This window comes from Carya illinoinensis, chromosome 12 (genome assembly GCF_018687715.1).
Source record: "Carya illinoinensis cultivar Pawnee chromosome 12, C.illinoinensisPawnee_v1, whole genome shotgun sequence".
Lineage (NCBI taxonomy): Eukaryota > Viridiplantae > Streptophyta > Magnoliopsida > Fagales > Juglandaceae > Carya > Carya illinoinensis.
The window spans coordinates 3,200,216-3,222,142 of NC_056763.1; the positions used below are offsets into that span (position 1 = coordinate 3,200,216).

Below are 21,927 nucleotides of genomic sequence, written 5' to 3' on the forward strand. Positions count from 1 at the left end.
TTGGACTGTTTCTAATTCATGACTTGCGTACATTCCTTATAAGGTGATCATCATGAGTCTTGGTGGTTATGGTATATAAATATTAATTTATGATTATTACGTCATATGTAGTTTATAAGTTCTAAATTGCTAAGTTTCTTCTAGATACATTTTTGTATGATTTTTTTCTTCAATATTTAATAATAAAATGAATTAATAAATTAACTACAGGTTGGAAAATGTTGTCAAGATTGGAGAACTTAGAGATATTAGATCTTAGTAATAATTACCTCAACGACACTCATTTTCTTCAATCAATTGCTGCGATCAAATCTCTTAAGAGTCTAAATCTTGCTTGGAATAAGTTGACGGGATCCCTTCCAACCAAAGGTATGCTGATTTTTAGACTCATCGATGACAGCCTTCTTGCTATATATTAAATATTCAATTGGTACGTACTTTAGCTTATTATATGTAGACAGATATTGGATTATTCTTTCATGAGCTTTAAATCTAGATTTTTCCACACATCATTAATTTATCTGTTAGCTATAGGTTACGTGTAAGTGACATGATAACAAGTTGATTGAAAAAGACTTCATTTTTTTAGGAAACAAAAACTTTTTTTTCAAGTCCACTTATTATGTTTTCTTAATAAATGTTATAGTGTTTACTTTATGAGTTTATCTTTTTGTAGAGTTCAGGCAAAAGACTAATTTAGGAGTGAAAACAAAATAACGCTCTATTAAATTATTTGTAATTATTTTGTTTTCAATTACAGATAGTTGATTCTATGAAATTTATAATATAACGCTCTTTTTGTATTCTTTGAATTTTCGTAGTGAAATCGATAGCATCCAGAGGGGCCCCTGTGGCTGCACATCCTCACAAGTCCACACAAATTAAAATCAATGTAGTGACCACAAGTGCGTCGACAGGAGCATCAAACTGTCCCCACCTCATTGAATGCTCCTATCTACTTGCGTTTTATGAATAGTAGTATATTAAATTATAAAATGATTTTTATTATAAAATAAATTAAATATATCATATAAAATTATATTAATTTATTTTTATTTAATTTTTTACATTTATAACACTACTCTCTTTTTTATAAGTTGACAAGGTTTGGTAATGCGTAAAATTATCATAAAGATCGTGGAAAAAATAACCCTAATAATTGTCTAAAGTTCTCTCCACCTATACATCTTAGTTGATCTCGGCGATTAACTACCACCACTCATATCTATACTTAATCTTTTTTTTCCTTCTATTGAAGGATATTGATAAAAGTTATTTTGTTGCATCTTCTAATTATTTTCTTAATTTGCAGGTTTCAAAAGGCACGCTCATGTATTGAGAAATTTGGAGACATTGATCCTCGATTATAATTGGTTTGATGACAGCATCATACCATCTCTAAGTAACCTTACATCCCTTGTGACATTAAGCCTTGCAGGAAATTACTTGGGAGTTGAAGGAGTAAAGGCCGTTGAAGGTAATAATAAAGAAGTGATCCGATCCCCTGCATGTATTCATATTATTAATTATTGGTCGTTGCTTTGAATCAAATGTCAAAGGTACTGATGATGAGTCTCGGTGGTTATGGGTAGGATTTTAAGTGTTTTAGTTTGATTGTTTAATTACAAGACTAGTCTTCATTACTTGCTTAATTTGTCGTTATTTTGTTTTCACTCTCACATATATACACACACATATATATATATATATATATATATATTATATTCATGGGTATTAAATATTCTTAATCCTTTTATTTTAATGATGTTTTAGACCGTTTCTAATTCATGACTTGCGTACATTCCTTATAAGGTGATCATCATGAGTCTTGGTGGTTATGGTATATAAATATTAATATATGATTATTACGTCATATGTAGTTTATAAGTTCTAAATTGCTATGTTTCTTCTAAATACATTTTTGTATGATTTTTTTTCTTCAATATTTCATAATAAAATGAATTAATAAATTAACTACAGGTTGGAAAATGTTGTCAAGATTGGAGAACCTGGAGATATTAGATCTTAGTGACAATGCCCTCAACGACACTAGTAGTCTTTTTCAATCAATTGCTGCGATCAAATCTCTTAAGAGTCTAAATCTTGGATACAATGAGTTGACGGGATCCCTTCCAACCAAAGGTATACTGATTTTTGGACTCATCGATGGCAGCTTTGCTATATATTAAATATTCAATCGGTACTTTAGCTTATTATATGTAGACAGATATTGGATTGTTCTTTCATGAGCTTTAAATCTAGAATTTTCCACGTATCATTAATTTATCTGTTAGCTATAGGTTACGTGTAAGTGACATGATAACAAGTTGATTAAAAAAGACTTCATTTTTTTAGGAAACAAAAACTTTTTTTTTTCAAGTCCACTTATTATGTTTTCTTAATAAATGTTATAGTGTTTACTTTATGAGTTTATCTTTTTGTAGAATTCATTAGGCAAAAGACTAATTTAGGAGATGTAATTTAATTTAGTTCAGATATTGACTAATCAATTTATAGTATAAGAATGAAATATTAATAATTTCAAAATAATAATTACAGCTTAGGATGTACTTTCTATATTTGCTTTCTATATTAACATATTATTGGTATTCCTATATATATTTATGATTATTACGTCATCATGTTAATTATTTTCATTTAAGTAAATGCAATTCTTATTTATTAGGAATTTTAATTTACACATTAATTTATAATTGATGTTTAAGGTATGATATTGATTGTTTTATTTTCTATTTGTAATGCATTTAATATAATTTCTCAAGGAGTAAATGGTGATTATATTCTATTATAGTTTTCTTCCCCGTATGTATAATACATACATACATTATATATAATATAATAATTATAATATTATTTAATCTAATGGTGACTGTATTCTATTATATATTATTTATAATTTTGTATATAAATTTATTTTCTCTATAATTAGGTCAAATTCCTTAAAAATTAGAATGAGTTGACAGAGGATCCTATTTTCAGCATGTAATTATTAATCTTTCTAGTTGGCATTTGAACAATACTTTTTTTTTTTTTTTGAAAAGAACCTCATATCTCATTTCATTCACTATAACCATCTGTTACAATTTTGTCAAAGAGTACATGAGAAAACGCTTCTTCTGGGCAATCTTCCATCCAAACTATTTCCTCATCTAATCCAATTGCTTTCTTGGCTAAGCTATGTGCCACCTTATTTCCTTCTCTGTATATGTGTTGCAACTTCCAGCTACTTACATCAGACAATATACTTCTCAAATCATCTACTATCTGTCCATACCAGGCCCAGTTTTCATCTCTATTGTTTACAGCATCTACTATAGTCAGGGCATCACCCTCAAATTCAACATTTACAAACCTTAGTTCTGTACATACCTCAACAGCTCGCCATAGTGCTTGTAATTCAGCAACTATTGGACTGCAGATGTTAGTCCTGGGCATACACAAACATGTAAGGACTTCACCTTCCTCATCCCTTATCACCACACCAGCTCCCATCTTTTGAGTTTTCTGATCAAAAGCTGCGTCCCAGTTGATCTTCACTGTATTTTCTCCAGGCCTCTTCCATTTCACATTTCTGCCAACTGCTGTAGCTGACAACTTATTAACCTCTCCCACTGCTTGAGCTTCTCTGTATTCCTCCAAGTCTGCAATAGCCTGACTAATCAAGCACTTTGGCCCTGTAAAATGTTCTTCAAAAATCAGTTTGTTCCTTCTCAACCAGATTTTTCACATGGACACAGCTACCATTTCAACTTCCCTTTTAGGCAGCTTCTGAATTATTTTTTCCCATACTTCACTTAAGCCTTCATCACTGCATGACCATTTCCTTAGAGGACTAGCATTTTCTGCCCATACATCCCTTGCAGCTTCACAACTCCATATAGCATGGCCCACAGTTTCAGTTTCTTTATTGCAGATGGGACATGAATCATCTTCCACCATCTTTCGTTTGACTAAGTTCTGTTTAGTAGGAAGACAGTCGTCCAAAGCTCTCCACATGAAGTTTTTAACCATTGCAGGAACTTCCATTTTCCATAAAGCCCTCCATCTACCACTTCCATAATTCCTACTAGAGGATTCCCCTTTGTTTCTGTTTTTCAGTTCCATATCTAAATGATATGCACTTCTTACTGAGAAGATCCCATTTCTTGTGTAGCCCCAAATTTGCTTGTCATTGGCACCCTTTCTGCTTACAGGGATCATTTTCACAATATTAGCTTCTTCACTTCCCAACACAGCTTCCACTGTCTCTATCTTCCATTTACCTTCCCCCATCAATTCAGCAACCTTTGCTTCCCTACTAAGAATCTGTACAGGAGCTTGAGATGGTCTCCAAGAGGACCATGAGGGTATCCATTTATCTTTCCAGATGCCTATCTGTTTGCCATTCCCCACCCTCCAAACTACTCCCTCTTTGAGTAATCTCAAAGCACCCCATAAGCTTCTCCATATAGCTGAAGGGCTCCAACCAAGCTTTGATGACATCAAATCCTTGCTTCTGAAGTATTTCTCTTTAAGAATTGTGGCTGACAAGGATCCTGGATCAGTTAAGACTCTCCAGCATTGCTTGGCCAGCATTGCTGAGTTGAAACTGTCCATATCCCTAAAGCCTAAACCACCCGAGTGTTTTGCAGCCCCCATTCTTTCCCAACTTCTCCAATGTGTTTTCCTGTCATTTTGTTTGTGGCCCCACCAAAACCTTGCCATTAATGAAGATACTTCAGAACACAACCTCTTAGGAAAACGAAAGACACTCATGTGGTATGTCGGGATAGCTTGGATTACAGCTTTTAGAAGCACCTCTTTTCCAGCCTGAGATAGAAACTGATTTTTCCAATTATTTAGTCTCTGCCAAATCCTCTCCTTAATACCTCTAAAAGCATTGTATTTCGACCTTCCAAACCATTGTAGGTAGGCCTAAATACTTTTCACTGTCACTATATAGCCTTGCCCCAATTACTGCCCTTAATTGCCTCTTCTCCTCCCTTCTTGTGTTACCACTAAAAAAGATTGAGGTTTTCTGATCATTGAGGCATTGACCAGAGGCTGCCTCATATACCTTCAGCAACTCCTTCAGTCTTCTCCATTCTCCCAAGTTGGCTTTACAAAATAAAATGCAGTCATCTGCAAACATTAGATGGGTTACAGCTGTTCCCCCTCTAGTTACAGTAGCCCCTTTCACCTCCCCCTTCCTCTCAGCTTCATTGATCAGACTACTCAGCCCCTCAGCACAAAGTACAAACAAGAATGGAGACAATGGATCTCCTTGCCTGATCCCCCTTGAAGGCTCAAAATACTCACCAACACTGCCATTAACTAGTGTGGAATATGATACTGTTGAGACAGTTCTCATGATTAATTGCACCCACTGATCACAGAAGCCTAGCTTGTTCATCACTTCTTCCAAGTACCTCCACTCCACACGGTCATAGGCTTTGGACATGTCCAATTTGACCGCCATGCTCCCCTCCTTCCCCCTTTGCCTATTTCTCATGGAGTGCAACAGCTCATAAGCTGTTAAAATATTATCTGAGATCAATCTTCCCCTAATAAAAGCACTTTGTTGGTAAGAAATCACATCAGGCAATACCACTTTCAGCCTATTTGCTAGTGTCTTGGCCATTATCTTATATAAGACATTACACAAGCTTATAGGTCTGAATTCTCCAACTGTAACAGGCTCTTTAACCTTGGGAATCAAAGCTATAAGAGTCTGATTTATACTTTTCAGATCCCCTTTCCCATTCATAAACTCCATCACAGCCAAACACACATCCTCCCCTACTACATGCCAATATTTCTGGTAAAAGCAAGCACTAAAACCATCACTTCCCGGGGACTTATAAGGGCTCATCTGAAACACTGCAGTTTTTATCTCCTCTCTAGTAACTTCCTTAGTTAGGAAATCATTCATACCCTTACTCACCTTAGCTTTAATAAATTTTGTACCAGCTTTGATCATCTCCAAAGTTGGTTCTCCTGATGACAAGACTTCTACAAAATGCTTCTTAAAAGCCCCTTCAATCCCTACCTGGTCCTTCATCACTCTGCCATATGAATCAGAAACTTGAAGGATTCTGTTTTTTTTCCTTCTTTGACTTGCACATTCATGAAAATACCTTGTGTTTCTATCCCCATACTGGAACCAGTTTCTTTTGGCCCTCTGTTTCCACTTCACATCCTCTTTTTCCAACAACAAGCCAACTTCCCCCTTTAACCTTTTTATTTCCCCACTTATACTTCCATCCTCTACCTCCTGTAACTCCATTAATTTCTTAGTTTTTTCTCTCAACTCCTCTCCCTCTTTTTTATTTTTAACTCTGCCCCAATTCTGCAGGACAGCACCACATTTTTTTAAAGCTCTCTTCATTTTTTCAACATAAGAATCTCCCCCTTCATTCATCCTCCACTCCCCTTTTATTACCTCCTCACACTCCACATCCTTAGTCCAGCAAGCTTCAAACCGAAATATTCTTTTCCTTGGACCATTTACCCTATTCATAGATAAATGCAACACAATTGGTTTGTGGTCTGAACATCTAGCAGGTAACACCTCTACCATCACCTCCTTATACAGCTCATTCCACTTGCCATTTGCCAAGCATCTATCCAACCTTTCTTTTACAAAAGTACCATCCATATGGCCATTGCTCCAAGTGTATCTACCTCCACTATAGCCCAAATCAAACAGCTCATTCTCCTCCATAGCCTCCCTGAACATCCTCATCTGACTCTCTTCCCTTTGACCACCTCCCCATTTCTCGGATTGGCAAATGATCTCATTGAAGTCACCTGCCACACACCAAGGAACTTCTGCTTCTGGTTTCAACATATTCAACAAATCCCAAGATAACTTTCTCTTAGCTGATTCGGGATGGCCATAGAAGCCAGTGAATAACCACCTCTTTCTCAATTCCACATCAAGAATCCATGCACTTATATGCCATCTAGAATAGCTAATAATTTCTACTTCCATCTCATCAAACCATAGTAGAGCCAACCCTCCTGCCTTTCCTATAGGATCCACAACAAAACTCTGCTCATACCCCACTCTTCTTCTAATTCCTTCAATCTTTTTTGTAACAATCATTGTTTCAATTAGAAACATGATCTTGGGCCTCTTATCCTTTGCTAGGGAGCAAAGATCCTGAACTGTCCGAGGGTTCCCAAGCCCTCGGCAGTTCCAACATAGGATATTCATTGTAATAGGTGGGGCTGCTTCACAGCCACCACCTCTACATTGTAAGTGTCAATCTCCACTAGCTCTTCTCCCTTCTTTACTCTTTTAGCTTCTGTTTCCTTTACCTCCCCCCTTCTCTTTTTTTCTTGACAGTTTGGTCCCCCTCAATCCCTCCCTCTTTCTGTTTACCTCTTGCCCTTCTTTTCCACCTCCTCTCCCTTTCCAGCATATTCCCTCTTCCCTCATCCTCACTAATCACTTGTGCATTCTCCAGAGTGTTCCTCTCCCCTCGGTCCCTTTCATCCCTCCCTTCATTTCCCTCCACAATAGCTCCACCTTCCCTCATTATGATCTTCCCACTCTCCTCTCTGATTACAGGATCTTTTTTCACCTCCCCTCCCTCTTCCTCACTCCTCTCCTTCTCCACTTCTTTCTCCTTTTTTCCCTCTCTACCCCCTTCACCTTCTGCATTCCCCTCCCATCCCTTAAAGTTCCCCCGAGAGCCTCCACTAGCTCTAAGCCAGGGGCCAAATTGAGTTTTCCTCTCCCCCTCTATAGCCTGTGACAATTTACCCCCTGTGCATCCCTCTTCCCCGTGGACAATACAACCACACTTGAAACACAACTTAGGAAGTTTTTCATAAGTGAAAGGAACCCATAGCTTCTTCCCTTCCACCTCTATAGTTCTCCCTCTCGCCACAGCCTTTCTTAAATCCATCTCCACCTTTACTCTCAGATAACTCCCCCACCCTACATCATCCTTTGGTGCATCCACCTCTTCCACTTTCCCTATGGATTCACCAATTTCTTTCCCAACATTATACTCCATACACGACAAAGGCAAGTTGTGCATATGCACCCAAAGAGATGCCAGATCAAAGTTAATCTGAGATGGCTGGGTCAATCCATCAAACGGCTTCAGTGCAAACATCAAGTTATCAAATAACCAAGGGCAACCTTCCAACACACGTTTCTTATCACCCTCAGTTGCAAAGGTAACTATAAAAATGTTCGTACGAATCTCAGTAAACACAGGAGGTCGGCTTACCTTCCAAATCTTGGACATCGTAGCACTCACCACCTCCTTCCCCTTGGTGCGATTTGAACACACCTTCCCTATCAAGCTGCACTCTCCTCTGTTCTTCAGTTTCATCGAGCCTCCAATCCGCACACTGATGGCCTCATTTTCCTCTTCATTCAGACTCAACCTCTTCCAAATGCTTTCCAAATCCTCCATCGGAAACCGCTGTACCACGATCGTGAACAGCACTCGGGAACCTCACCTTCCACGGTGAAGACTTTGAACTTCTCCTCCTTTCGCGCCCTCAGGCCGTTATAGAGAGAGAAGACTTAATACCCCTCTTCTCTTTTAGTTCGGCTACCGAACAATAAAATAAACGGATCTTCGTCAAGTTATTTGAACAATACTTTTAATGCATAGAGTCATAAGCCTGACCACATTCAAAATACTAGTGAATTAACCAGTTGTCTGCCGCTTTAATTATCAATATTTTTTCAAATCCATTTATTATGCTTTTTAAATAAATACATGTATTTGTATTTATAACTATTCTTACACGTGTATTTATAAGTACGTACTAAATGGTGTGAGTGGAAAGTTATTTTCTCTCTCTCTTTTTAATTCGGTTGAAGGACATTGATAAAAGTTATTTTGTTGTGTCTTCTAATAATTTTCTTGCAAGGTTTCAAAAGACTCGCCATATTAAGAAATTGAAAAATTCTATACACTAAACTACTATCCCACTAAGTATGATGTGGCATATTTATCACCATTAAATAATCATTTATTACATGTTTATTTATCATCCAATGATAATACATGAACCATATCTTACTTAATAGGATAAAAATAGGATGAGAGTGGTATATAGTATTATTTCACTCTTCATGTTTGTTTTAAACCGTTTCTAATGGACTTAATTATGTGCATCCCTTCTAAGGTATTCATGATTATTACGTCATGTTGTCCAAAAGTTTGAATCTTGAATATGTACGTAATTCATATATACGTTCTCAATCGCTAAATTTTTTCGTCATTTCATAATAAAATAAACTAACTATAAATTAACTACATGTTGGAAATTAAATGTGATCATTTTTTTTTTTTGTTTTTACTTTTATGCAGAGCTTGCAAATTTAAGCAACTTGGAGGTTCTTATCTTAGCAAGAAATAATTTTGGTGGACAACTAACAACCCAAGGTAAGAAAAAGTTGTATCATCTAATGAACAATTAGTATTCTATGGATCTTTTGCATCCACTACACATGAAGAACACAAGAATTAGTATTTGAAGTTCCATTGTCAGGTACCATTGTTTTAACAAGAATATACACATAAAAATATGAAATTGTCAACTTTCATTTAATTGGAGATGCTTAGGTTTAATATTAAGAATACTTTTGCCTCTTCAGACATATATATTTGTTATAAAATCAATTGTGAATTTTTAACAAATGTATAATTGATACTTAAAAAGAAATTATGATTAGAGTTACACTTATAACTCAAAATTCGAGAATAAGTATCAAAAGAGTGCATGGTAATTAATTGGTGGGAGATAAGGAGTCCATCTTTATAGTTTATAGGTAAACTTGACACCATCTCTCTAGTAGAACTGGCCAATTTAATCAAGTTATAGAATTAATTTGGATATTAGTGCAAATTTGTTCTAGCAGGTAAACTTGACACCATAACTCTTGGGAATCATTTCTCAATTTGTTGGGAAACTACTTTTGCGCTGGCATTTACGTGTTGTTAGTATTACCCTAATGATCTATAATTACTTATGAATTGACCATTTTTTTTTTATATTGAACATAAAGGTGATTGGTTTGACCGATTGTTAGAGTAGAGCATAATCAATTTTGATGCTATTTCTTTTGACAGAATTTTGTACATTGAAGAAGCTTGAAGTGTTAGATCTATCTTACAATCACTTTGAGGGGATCCTACCTCCATGCATAAACAATATGACATCTCTTGTGGTGTTAGATATTTCCAGTAACCAATTCAATGGAAATACTTCATCATCATATGTAGAAGCCATCGGAACAAGTCTCGAGTACATTGATTTTAGTGGTAACCAGTTTGTGGGGATATTCTCATTCAACTTATTTGCCAATTACTCCAAGCTTGAGGTTCTTAAATTCAACGACCAAAATAATAAAGTTGAAATAGAAACTGAAGGTTCGATGGGTTGGTACCCTTTGTTTCAGCTGAAGATCATTGAATTGTCTAACTGTAGTCTGTACAAGCTCACCAGCAATATTCCGAAATTTCTTCTTGTCCAGCATGAACTGAATATAATTAATCTTTCTCACAATAAGTTGAATGGAAGCTTTCCAAATTTGTTGGTTGAAAACAATACAAGATTATGTGTGCTAGATCTTCGAAATAACTTTTTTGTTGGCCAGTTATATTTACCAACTTTGATCCACACGCATATGTTCTGGATGGATGTCTCGGCCAATCACTTGGATGGAAAACTTCCAGAAAATATTGGCAAGATTTTTCCAAATTTAGTATATCTAAATCTTTCCAATAATAATCTTGAAGGTAATCTTCCTTCCTCAATTGGTGGCATGTTGTATTTGGAGGTATTAGATTTTTCTTCCAATAATTTCTCAGGCGAGGTCCCAAGAGGATTAAATACAGATTGCCTGTCATTGCGGATTTTGAACCTTGCTCATAACAGCTTCAACGGTACAATTTTAGTTGGGAAAAACCAGAGAATTCTACAGATGAAAGACAATCAATTCACAAGTATCACACCAGTATTTAATTCAACTGTTGATCTATCATATTTAGATATCAGCAACAACAGAATCTCAGATACTATCCCCCGATGGCTTGGGAACATGTCATACTTGAGCACTCTTGTTATGGCTAACAATAGTTTTTATGGTTGGATCCCATGTGAACTAAGTATGACAGGTACATTAGACCTTTCTCACAACTTATTTACAGGATCGTTACCTTTTTGCTTGAATCTACCAAAGCTTAAACACCTATATTTGCAAGGGAACGAATTCACAGGATCAATACCGAAAGTTCTTTTCAATTCCTCATCTCTTTTGACATTGGATATTGGATATAACAACTTTACGGGCAACATCTCTGTTGAAATCAAACAACTTCAAGGCTTAAGAGTACTTTTGCTGAGTGGCAATCATTTTACAGGTATAATTCCGAATCAGTTGTGCTTGTTAAGAATGATAAGCATAATGGATCTTTCCAAGAATGCTTTTTCTGGGACCATACCACAATGCCTCCATGACATATATTTTGGGAAGATAGCGGATCCTAGTTCTGATGATTTTAGTCTAAAAGTTGATACTTACTCTCCGAATTTGGGATCAATTTACACATATAAAGGTTTCTCAGGCAATGATGCTTACAAGTACTCATATCTTCAATATGTTGATACAGAAGTAGAGATCGAGTTTGTAACCAAATATAGGCCTAGTTCTTACAAGGGTTCTATCCTTGGTTACATGTCTGGATTGGATTTCTCGTGCAATAACCTAACAGGTGGCATCCCTCCTACGTTAGGCCAAATAGCTTCATTGCATGCGCTAAACTTATCTTATAATCAGCTGACTGGTAAAATTCCAATAACATTCTCAAAATTGGCTCAATTGGAAAGTTTAGACCTCTCTCATAATAATTTGAGTGGAGAGATTCCTTCAACATTGATTGATCTAACCTTTCTTGAGGTTTTCAATGTGGCCAACAACAACCTATCAGGTAAAGTTCCAGATATGAAAGCACAATTTGGAACATTTGAGAAAAGCAGCTATGAAGGAAACCCACTTCTTTGTGGACCACCACTAGATGAAAGTTGCATCAAAGGAAATGAGTCATATCCAACACCAAGACAGTCTTCAAATGCTACTGACTACAAATGGTATGAAGTAGATCCTATAGTCTTCCATACAAGCTTCTCGGTAACTTACATCATTTTCTTTTTTAGTGTTATTAGTCTTCTTTATATTAATCCTTATTGGCTACAAAGGTGCACCAACTTGATTGAAGATCTTATATACAAATGTTATTTTTTTTTTTTTTGAAATCTTAGAAAGGTTGTTAAACTGTCTATGTAATTAGATAAATTGACTCTCTTCGGTATTTTTAATGATAGTAATAATGGTTAGTTATCTATGAATTTGGTTTTGAATAATTGGTTATTGGGCTTAAATATGAAAGATGTGTTCCCTTAGACTTGTTATTCTATTTGATTATGGATATTGTTTTCCATATTTAAGAATTGTTCATTCTATGTGAGTCCATTGGATTAAATAAATCAATAATAAATTAAAAAATTAAGAAAATTTGCCCAAATATATGAGTCATAACCAACAACAACATAGTGCATGTTCAAATGAAAGTACCACGAAATTATATGAAATAAAATCGAGTGTTTTCCTTTCATGCTTCTTGGTATCTTAAGTCACGTTCTTTTTGCGTGTTAGTAGTCATCTTTATATTGATCCTTATTGGCAATAAAGTACCCTAGCCAATTTAATTGAGGATCTTATATACTCGTGTTACTATTATATTTGTTATTTTCTAAAAAAGGTCATCAATATGTTATTAGATATATTGACTTTCCATGGAAGTGTCATGATAGTGATAACAGCTTGTTGTGTATGCATTTCATTATAATCAATTAATTATTGTGATCAAATATGAAGATTGGTTTTTGGTTATACTTTTCATTCTATTTGATGATGGGTAGTGTTTTCAATAACTAAAAATATTTTTCTTTATAACTAGTCCTCTGAACTAATCCCATTAGTTTAGTGACAAAAAAAATGGTGACCAAACCTATCACGACTGAGGTTGTTTGAGGTTGACCTAACTAAGCCAAAATCTCTATTCCAACCAATCTATCTTGAAGCTAATCCCAAACTCCTGGTAGAGGATTGGTCTGTTTTCAATACAAGCTAGAGATATGATCATTTAGAATGAAGCCTTTTACAACTATGATCATTTCATTTTAAATAATGGGTATTTACAACGATTTTTTCCTCCCTACAAAAGATACTTCATTTCCTATAACAATAATGAGTTTTGCAAATGAAAATTAACTCCTTGTAAATAATCTAATTGTTGCAACAACTATGATTATTTCTAATGAAATTTGTTCCTGTAAATAAACGTTGTCATTGCAATAAAAGTTTTCATGACCTATAGTACTAAAAAGTTAATTGCAAGGTTATATTTCAAGGTATTAGCAAGGAAACATTTTTGTTGGATTTTATATTCATCGGACTTTCGTTGAAAACTACTTTATATTACCAACTACAATATTTCTGGCTGCAAATAGTTTTCTTACCAACAAATTTATTTTCCTTGCAATTAATTAAAATATTTGTAAGAAAAATCAAGTTGTTTCTAATCTCATAATTAATGGTTATTTTTAGTTACAGAACTAAAAAATTCATAACAGCTAAAACATTTAGAAAGAAATGGACATGGGCATGTCAACGTGCTTAGTACCAATGAAGGCATTGCTTATGTGGGTGCTAGTGGTTTTTGTTCAAACTCTTGTCCAGAAAGGTTGCTTGGAGGAAGAGAGAATTGGCTTGCTTAATTAACTTCAAGTCGTCTTATCTTAAATCCATCCCTTACACTTATTCAGATTACCAACTTCTTCCTTCATAGGTTGACCACTCAAGAGTGATTGTTATGAGTGGGAGAGGGTCACTTGCAACTCGATCCACCACAGGTCATGTGATATAACTGTCACTTGGTAATTTAAAGAAAGATTCTTCTTATCATCATGAGGATATGCTAATGAGTATTTTAAATATATTCTACATTAGCTTCTTTATTCTTTAATTACATCCTAATCTAAAACTACCAGCAAATAATTTGCAATATCTTCAGAATTTTTAATGTTTGAAACTTTAGACCCTTTGTTTTATGGTATCAAGACTTAATTAATTATATCAAAAAGAATCAATCATCTAGTTCCGTTGGAATGAATCCAAAGAATAAATTAAGGTTTTTGTGTTGTACGGCCATTACTAAACAATAGACTAGTACGTAAGCAAACTATATATCCTATTTGTTGTTTTATATATATAATTGAGTCTTTTCTCTTCTTCTTTTTTGTGTAGGGTTGGTCTGGATTTGCATAAATAATCTATTAAACCAACTCTCTAGTCAAGTAAAATTTGGTTGTTAGAATTAGGCATTTCCTATAAATATATCTTCACAACAACAAAAATTTGTTTTTGGGATGATTTTTGTTTGGGATGAAATGAAAATTGTCCCAAAAAATGAGATGTAGGGACGAAATTCAAATTTTGTTACTAAAAAATGGCGGAAGGTGTTTACCATTCAAACATGTTCGAACGGTATATGTAAAGACGAAAAGTTTCATCCCTAATCAAATAACCATTCGAACATCCACAAAAAAACCATCAAACAAAATAAAATAAACATTTGAATGGATATTATATATGGTCAAATGACAATTTGACGCGTTAAGTGACTAAATTTAGTGGAATATTAACTTACTATTCGAATAACATACAACAATGTTCGAATGTCAAGGTTAATCAATGTTCGAACAAATATTATATATGATCGAATGGGAAATTAGAGGGTTTAGTCACTAAATTTAGAGGAACATTGACTTACCGTTCGAATATATTATTATACTATTTGAATGAATACGTTAATCAATATTCGAACGTAAAATAAAGAGTTCAAATGAAGAGTTATTGCAGAAATATTTAGCGAGAATGGAGAAATGTTTGAACGTGATATATTTTGTTCGAATGGTTACAGAATTTTTACAATTATTAATGGCAACAAAATACCTGACTTAATTATGATTAAATATTTAATTTATATCCAAATTAGCAATTAAATAATATGAATACTAGAAATCAATAACTAATTTATAAAAGACAAAGACAATTTAATTCATCATTAAATTAAATTTACAAAACATAAAATATTATCTATACAGAAAAATAATGCAAATAAAAGATAAAGATTACTACGATCCCAACTCTACTCATATCCTCGACTACAGTTAGGCGTGTCCCTAGCTGTGTCAATCAAGTAATAATCGTGACCTAAGTTGTAGACATGGCATCAATTTCTATATGTACGTCAGAGATGCTAGCATTAATCTCTGTATGCAAGTCAAAGATGGCGCCACGGATCTCTGTACTCGCTGCATCAATCACTACTGATGTCTGTCTGTGGATCTCTACATGCATTATATCTACCATATACTCAAGAGTAGATGCCATTTGCGTGGTGCCTCGACCTGCGTGGATGTCTTACCAACCGATACTCCATGATCTCTCAAGTATGCATCTTCCTAAGTATCGACCAGGTCTGGAATAGGACCATGAAGACAAAGTCTCAAGTGACCCATGCTTCGTGACAGGGTGGACGAGTTGATCGATCCAATCGGCTCCTGGATACACTTTGCAATATTAAGTAGGACCCCAACATTTAGTAGAAATCATGTGATTAGGATCCCAAATAGCAGTATATCTATTGTAATATACTGGGCCTCTAAATGAATGCTAGTTAATATATAACCCACTAGGTCTATAGGCACCACACGAGCGACGTGTATCATAAATTTTGCCCTATCCATGCCAGCCTTTGTCTTGTGTTACTGAGGATCAATGTTGTTGACGATAATCAAGTTCATAATCTTGAAGAAACTAGATAGATTTGCTTGTTTGATACTCTTTTTCCCATCATAAGGAGGAGCAACAAGGTCTCATGCTTCATCCTTCTGGTCGAGGATTGGTGTCCAACCATGCTCGAAGAATACAGCTAGCAAGGAACGATCCTCCTAGAGAATATCCTAAAAGTCGGAGATCTTCTGACATTCTAACAAAATAGCCCTCTCTCGAACTGCTTCGCTAGAGAGTTGTCCTGGTCTACCACACTTTTGTCCCCTATAAGACATTATTAACCTAAAATTCAAAAAATAAAATTAAGAAAATTAGTTATAAAATATCATACATAAACCTCACAAAATTATGTACTAATTAATATAATTTAAAACTATTTTGTGTTATACCGTTTGAACAAATAATTAAGCGTTCAAGCGGTACAAAAAATTCAAATAATTACAAAACCGTTTAAACGTTATTAACATCATACAAGCATTCGAACATCAAACATATGTGTTTGAACGAATAAACCATCATTCGAACATTTCGGTCACTCAACCATTTGAGATATTTCGCAACCGTTCGAACGAATAAACCATCATTCGAACAGTTTCTGGATCGAGCTTAGCAATGGTTGAGTCAACTCAATGGCCATTGAAACGAAAGGAATCCACCTATTCATTTTGTTCTTCCACAAATAATACACATACAAGGCCAGGATGTGCACAAAGCCATCGCAACCTTGTGTTTTGCGGCACATACCGTGTATATTGATAAAAAAAAAAAACTATTCATTTTCCTATTTTATAAAAAAAAATAATGAAATTAATACGGAATAAACCTATTAAACGTTATTAAGTTGTGTACCTCTTTACTGGAAGTGGTATTTGATGGTGGCGGTAACACGACGATGAAGACGACGGTTCAAAGGCAAGAGGAGCATTTGGCAGCGTACATGGATGGTTTAGAGAGAGAGAGAGAGAGAGAGAGAGAATGCAATCGAAGGGACATTTAGACGTTTAAATGTGTTATATTGTTTGAATGTATGTTTTACGTTCTTGCAGTGCCGTTCAAACATTAAAATGAAACGTTCAACCAAAGTTTCATACGAGGTATCGTTTGAACACCAATATTTACCATTCGAATGGTACCTCATATACACTAATATACTATTAATTGACAAGAAATCTTGGAAAATAATAATATGACTCCCAAATGTGCCTAGTATAGTATATTTTTATTTATTTTTATTTTTTCTTAATGGTTAAAGAAGTGACTATTAATGAATTTATAATATTCTACTATGTACTATATTACAACAGTACTATACTATAATATCAGTATACTACTATATTATGTACTAAAAAAAACCTTAATTAATATGTTATACTTAGGGGTGTAAATTGGTTCGTTCCGGTCTAGGGGTGATGATCGGTGCATCATTTTCCCCAGACCAGATTGGAATGGAACGAACATCCATAAGGTCCCGATCCGTTCAGTCTTATCCAATTATTTTTTTTCTTTTTTTTTTTTCCAAATAAATTAATAAAAAATTTATTTAAATTACTAAATTAAAATTAAGTGAATTATTAATGTAGATTATGCAATTAACTCATTAAAAAAATATTTTATAGGGTCAATGATAATAAATTAGATGAAATTTACATCATTAACTTACATAATTACTATATAAAATTAATATATTAAATTATTAAAAATATTTTTAAAATATATATAGAAATTCGGTCCGGTAAAAAATTTATGGTCCTTGGGATCGGACCAAATGGTTTCGGTCCACAAATGTTCTTGTCTATGAGGATCAAGACTTTTGAGTCCACTTGTAAAAATCTGATTGAATCCTGAGGCTTGAAAGTGTTCTTCTTGGGAAGCCATTTGTCCTTCCATATCTCAACTATTTCACCATCACCAATCCTCCAAACCGTTCCTTCTGAGAGCAAGGATCTTGTAGCTAGGAAGCTTTGCCACAGAAAAGATGTATTTAGGCCCAGTTTTGCAGTAAGAAAGGTCTTGTTGGGATAGTATTTTTCCTCGAGCACTTGGGCAACTAGTGAGATAGGATTGGAGGCTAATCTCCACCCTTGTTTAGCTAAGAGAGCTAGGTTGAAATTGGCAAAGTCCCTTAGACCAATGCCACCTTGACTTTTAGCCCTTTTCATTTGGTTCCAGTTGACTCAATGTATCTTGTGCTCCTGAGCTTGCTTGCCCCACCAGAAGTTCCTCACCATTTTGTTTATTTCGTGCTGCTTAGGAAATTTGAAGATGCCCATACTATAAACTGGTATGGCTTGAATGATGACTTAATGAGTACTTCCTTACCATCTTGGGAGAGAAACTTGTTTTTCCAATTTGATATCCTAGCTTTCACCTTGTCTAGGATGCTTTTAAAAGAGTGAGCTCGTGATCTTCCAATTAAGGCAGGAAGGCCTAAGTATTTTTCATAAGAAGTGGTTCCTCTTATCCTTGCGATGCTGGTTATAATCTCCATTGTTTCCTCTCGAGTATTAGTGCTGAAGAAGATTGAGGTTTTCTCTTTGTTTAACCTCTGGCCTGATGCAACCTCATATGACTCCAGCAAGTAATATAGGTTGCTCCATTCAATTGAGTTGGTTTTTGCAAAAGAATAAAAAAATATCATGTGCAAAAAATAAGTGGTTAATAGATAGTTTAGGTAGACCTGTGATGACTTTGGATTGCTCAGCTTTGTTAAGCATGCAGCTTAGGACCTCAGTGAACATTATGAACAGATAAGGGGATAGGGGATCCCCTTGCTTGAGGCCATGTGTGGGGAAGAAACTGTCTTGTGGGTCTCCATTAATGAGAATGGAGTATGATACTGTCTCTACACATCTCATTATCAATCTCACCCAATGTTGGTTAAAACCAAGCTGTTCCAGTATAGATTTCAAGAAAGGCCATTCTATCCTATCATAGGCCTTGCTTAATCGAGTTTGAGAGCTACCCTCTCTACCTTTCAGTCTGGCCTTCATTGTGTGGAGAGACTCGAAGACAACTATGATATTTCCTATTATTAGCCTGCCAGGGACAAATGCTGTCTGTGCTGGGGATATTAGAGCAGGTAGGTCAAGTTTAAGTCTGTTGCCAAAGTCTTGGTAATGATTTTGAAGAAAATGTTGCACAAACTTATGGGCCTGAAGTTAGTTACCTGTGAGGGAGTTGATTTCTTGGGGATAAGACCAATAAAGGTCTCATTCATAGCCTTTAACCACCTACCGCTGTTGAGGGTTGATAGGACTACTTTGGTGACTCTTGAACCCACTATGGACCAGTGATCCTGAAAAAACATAGTTGGGAATCCATCTGGACCAGGGGATCCCATTGGATTCATACTGAACACTGCCTCCTTGACTTCTGTTTTAGTGAAAGGTTGGGAGAGCAAGGCCCTCATTTTTGTTGTGAATTTACTAGGCAGGCAGTGAGACAAGCTGCAATGCTAGTGGGGTTGGAGGAGGTAAACAAGGTTTGGTAATATTGTTGGAAGGCATGACTGGTATCTTGCTGGCTTGTTAGCTTTTGACCTGCCTCATTGCATATCTTGGATATGGAATTTTGCTTTCTCCTTTGGCTAGCACATTTATGGAAGAAAGCTGTATTTCTGTCCCCCTACCTAAGCCAGTTTTGCTTTGCCCTTTGTTGCCACTTGGTGTTTTCTTCTTCAAGTAGAGAGTCCACTTCCCTTTGTAACCCTTGGATTTCAGCATGAAGATGTCCTTCATTTTGTTCTTTAAGGTGGTTTAGCATGTCAGATTTTACCTTTAAGGATTCCCTATCACACTTGTAAAGATCTCTGCACCATATCTTCAGAGCTTCTTATTAGTTCCTTAGGCCTAACAATGTGTTATGCAAAGGGTCTGTTTGATCTATGGATCTTTCCCATGTTCTTTTGATTAGATTCTCACAACCCTCCATTTTACTACACTTTGCTTCGAACCTAAAGATCCTTTGTTTCCTTTTTCATACCCAGCTTGTTATGGATGGAAATAAGAAGGGGCCTGTGGTCTGATGATGAAGCTGCTAAGTGGTGAACAGAGTGGTCCTCGAATTTTGATATGCAGGTGGGGTTTCCAAGCACCTTGTCAATCCTCTCTTTGGTAAAGTGCCCTCCTTCTCTATTATTAGCCCATGTATCCCCCTCACAACCAAGGTCGTTAAGATCACATAAATCTAAGGTAAGGTGTTTCTGAACTCCATGATCTATTTGTAGGGTCTTGAGGCAGCTCCTAGTTTTTCATCTAAACTTGTGATTTCATTAAAATCCCCAAAACACAACCAAGGAACTAGTGGCCCAGGAGTTAAGGCTTTAAGGAGGTTCCATGTTTCATTCCTCTTGGCAGTGATAGGGTGGCCATAGAACCCTGTCAACAATCAAGGATTCTCAGCTCTAGTCAGTTTGACATAAACTAATATGTGCCAATTAGTGTACGAGTCCATTTTCACATTGACATTGGAGTTCCACAAAAGGGCCAAAGCACCACTTTTTCCTCTTCTTTTTACATTAAAACAGTTTTCAGACACCAGTTTCACATGAATTTTTTCCATTTTATCATTTGAGCACTTGGTTTCAATGAGGAACACCAAGTGAACACCAAGTGTGGGAGCTTGGACTTCACCAGTAGGAGAAGTTCATGAATTGTTAGGGGGTTCTTAAGCCCCCGACAATTCCAGCTTATGCAATTCATTTGGATGGGTGAGGCTGCTGGGCAGCCTCCACCTTAGGTACCTGAGTTGAGCTCCTTGTAGGTATGAGCATGGTTTTCTGTCTCTTTAGGCCCTTGGTACTGGACTTGGTTTCTATACCCGAAGCTAGCCTTTTAGCCTTAGAAGGATGGATAGGGGCACTTGAGATGTTAGTTATATCTGAGAGAGTAAGGGGCAGTTCTCAAGCCATCCTTTTCCATTTTGTGCCTACAAGAGTAGCTAGTGGGGGGGCTTGAGAGTCACTGATGGGAGGTGTTGGTTTTGAGCTGGTTGACTTGTTTAGGAAGGTAAACTTTATGGGGGTACTGCTGTTAGGTAGCTTGTCACAGTCTATCAAAGAAAAATGCAAGGCTTGTTTTATATTGCTAACCTGTTGCATTGATCCTGCTGAGTGAAGCGGTAGCCCTCTCTTTGGTTCAATCAGGTTCCCATGATTTTGGGAATCCTCGTATATCCTCATTAGACAGCAGTCCTGTTGCAATGACATGTCCCTATTCTGGTTGCTCTGCCCTGTAGAGTGATGGGTTTGATTGACTCCTGGGCAATGACTGTTGTGTTCTAACTTGTGACCTTCGCAATGTGGGACTTCCCAGAAACACCCTTTTGGTCACTTGCTACCTCAGGTTGCTCCCAGAAGGAGGTGCCCTGTGGTGACATTTCCAATGAGCCTCCATATTTCTTTACAAAGGAAGAGTGAGGAGGTGCAGATGGCGCCTGCATTCATTGCCCATATTGATCCTGATTTTGTGGAGTTAAGCTGAAACTAGTGCACTTCCCATGTACGTGCTTCAAAAGCCCGAATTTGAAACAAAAGTTGGGAAGCCTTTTAATACTTAAAATAGGTCCAGCATTGTTTGCCACCAAGGTTGATCATCCATCCTTGTATCAGAGGCTTTGTAATGTTAACCTCCAGCTTGAGTCTTAGAAAACAGCCCCAACCACAACCCTGCTCGTCAACTTCTACTTTATGGACTTTACTGATGGCTGCCCTGATCTTTTCCCCTTACTTCTAGTTCATGCTTGCAAAAGGCAGGTTATGCGCTTGAACCCAGAAAGGTTTCGAGGTAAAGAGGACCTCGTTGGGGGACAGTTCCCCTTCGAAGTTTTTGAGACAGATGAGGTGACGGTCAAAAGACCAAGGCATCCCCTGAGGGCCTGAAGCACCTTCCTCTTGTCAGAGAGGAGTTGAAACTCAATTAGGAACTTGTTACTTGCGATAGCACACCAAATTTTTTAATTTCAAGAACGAAATAAGGATCATAATAAGCATAAAAAGCAACTAGAATCACTCCCCGGCAACGGCTAGGACTGTT

General features: G+C 36.2%; 1 protein-coding gene across 5 annotated transcripts in view; it reads left to right on the plus strand.

The window, feature by feature from the left end:
• LOC122289749 (receptor like protein 21-like) overlaps nucleotides 1–12,438 on the plus strand; it is a 93,981-nt gene extending 81,543 nt beyond the window's left edge. For 4 of the 5 annotated variants that reach the window (XM_043096997.1, XM_043096999.1, XM_043096998.1 and 1 more), the window contains 5 exons: nucleotides 211–369; nucleotides 1,313–1,477; nucleotides 1,981–2,142; nucleotides 9,345–9,419; nucleotides 10,107–12,438. In XM_043096997.1, coding sequence (XP_042952931.1) covers nucleotides 211–369; nucleotides 1,313–1,477; nucleotides 1,981–2,142; nucleotides 9,345–9,419; nucleotides 10,107–12,289 — 2,744 coding nt within the window. In that variant the 3' untranslated portion in view covers nucleotides 12,290–12,438. The remainder of the gene's footprint in view (nucleotides 1–210; nucleotides 370–1,312; nucleotides 1,478–1,980; nucleotides 2,143–9,344; nucleotides 9,420–10,106) is intronic. The other variant, XM_043097002.1, reaches the window with a different exon arrangement.
• Nucleotides 12,439–21,927: the final 9,489 nt, after the last annotated feature.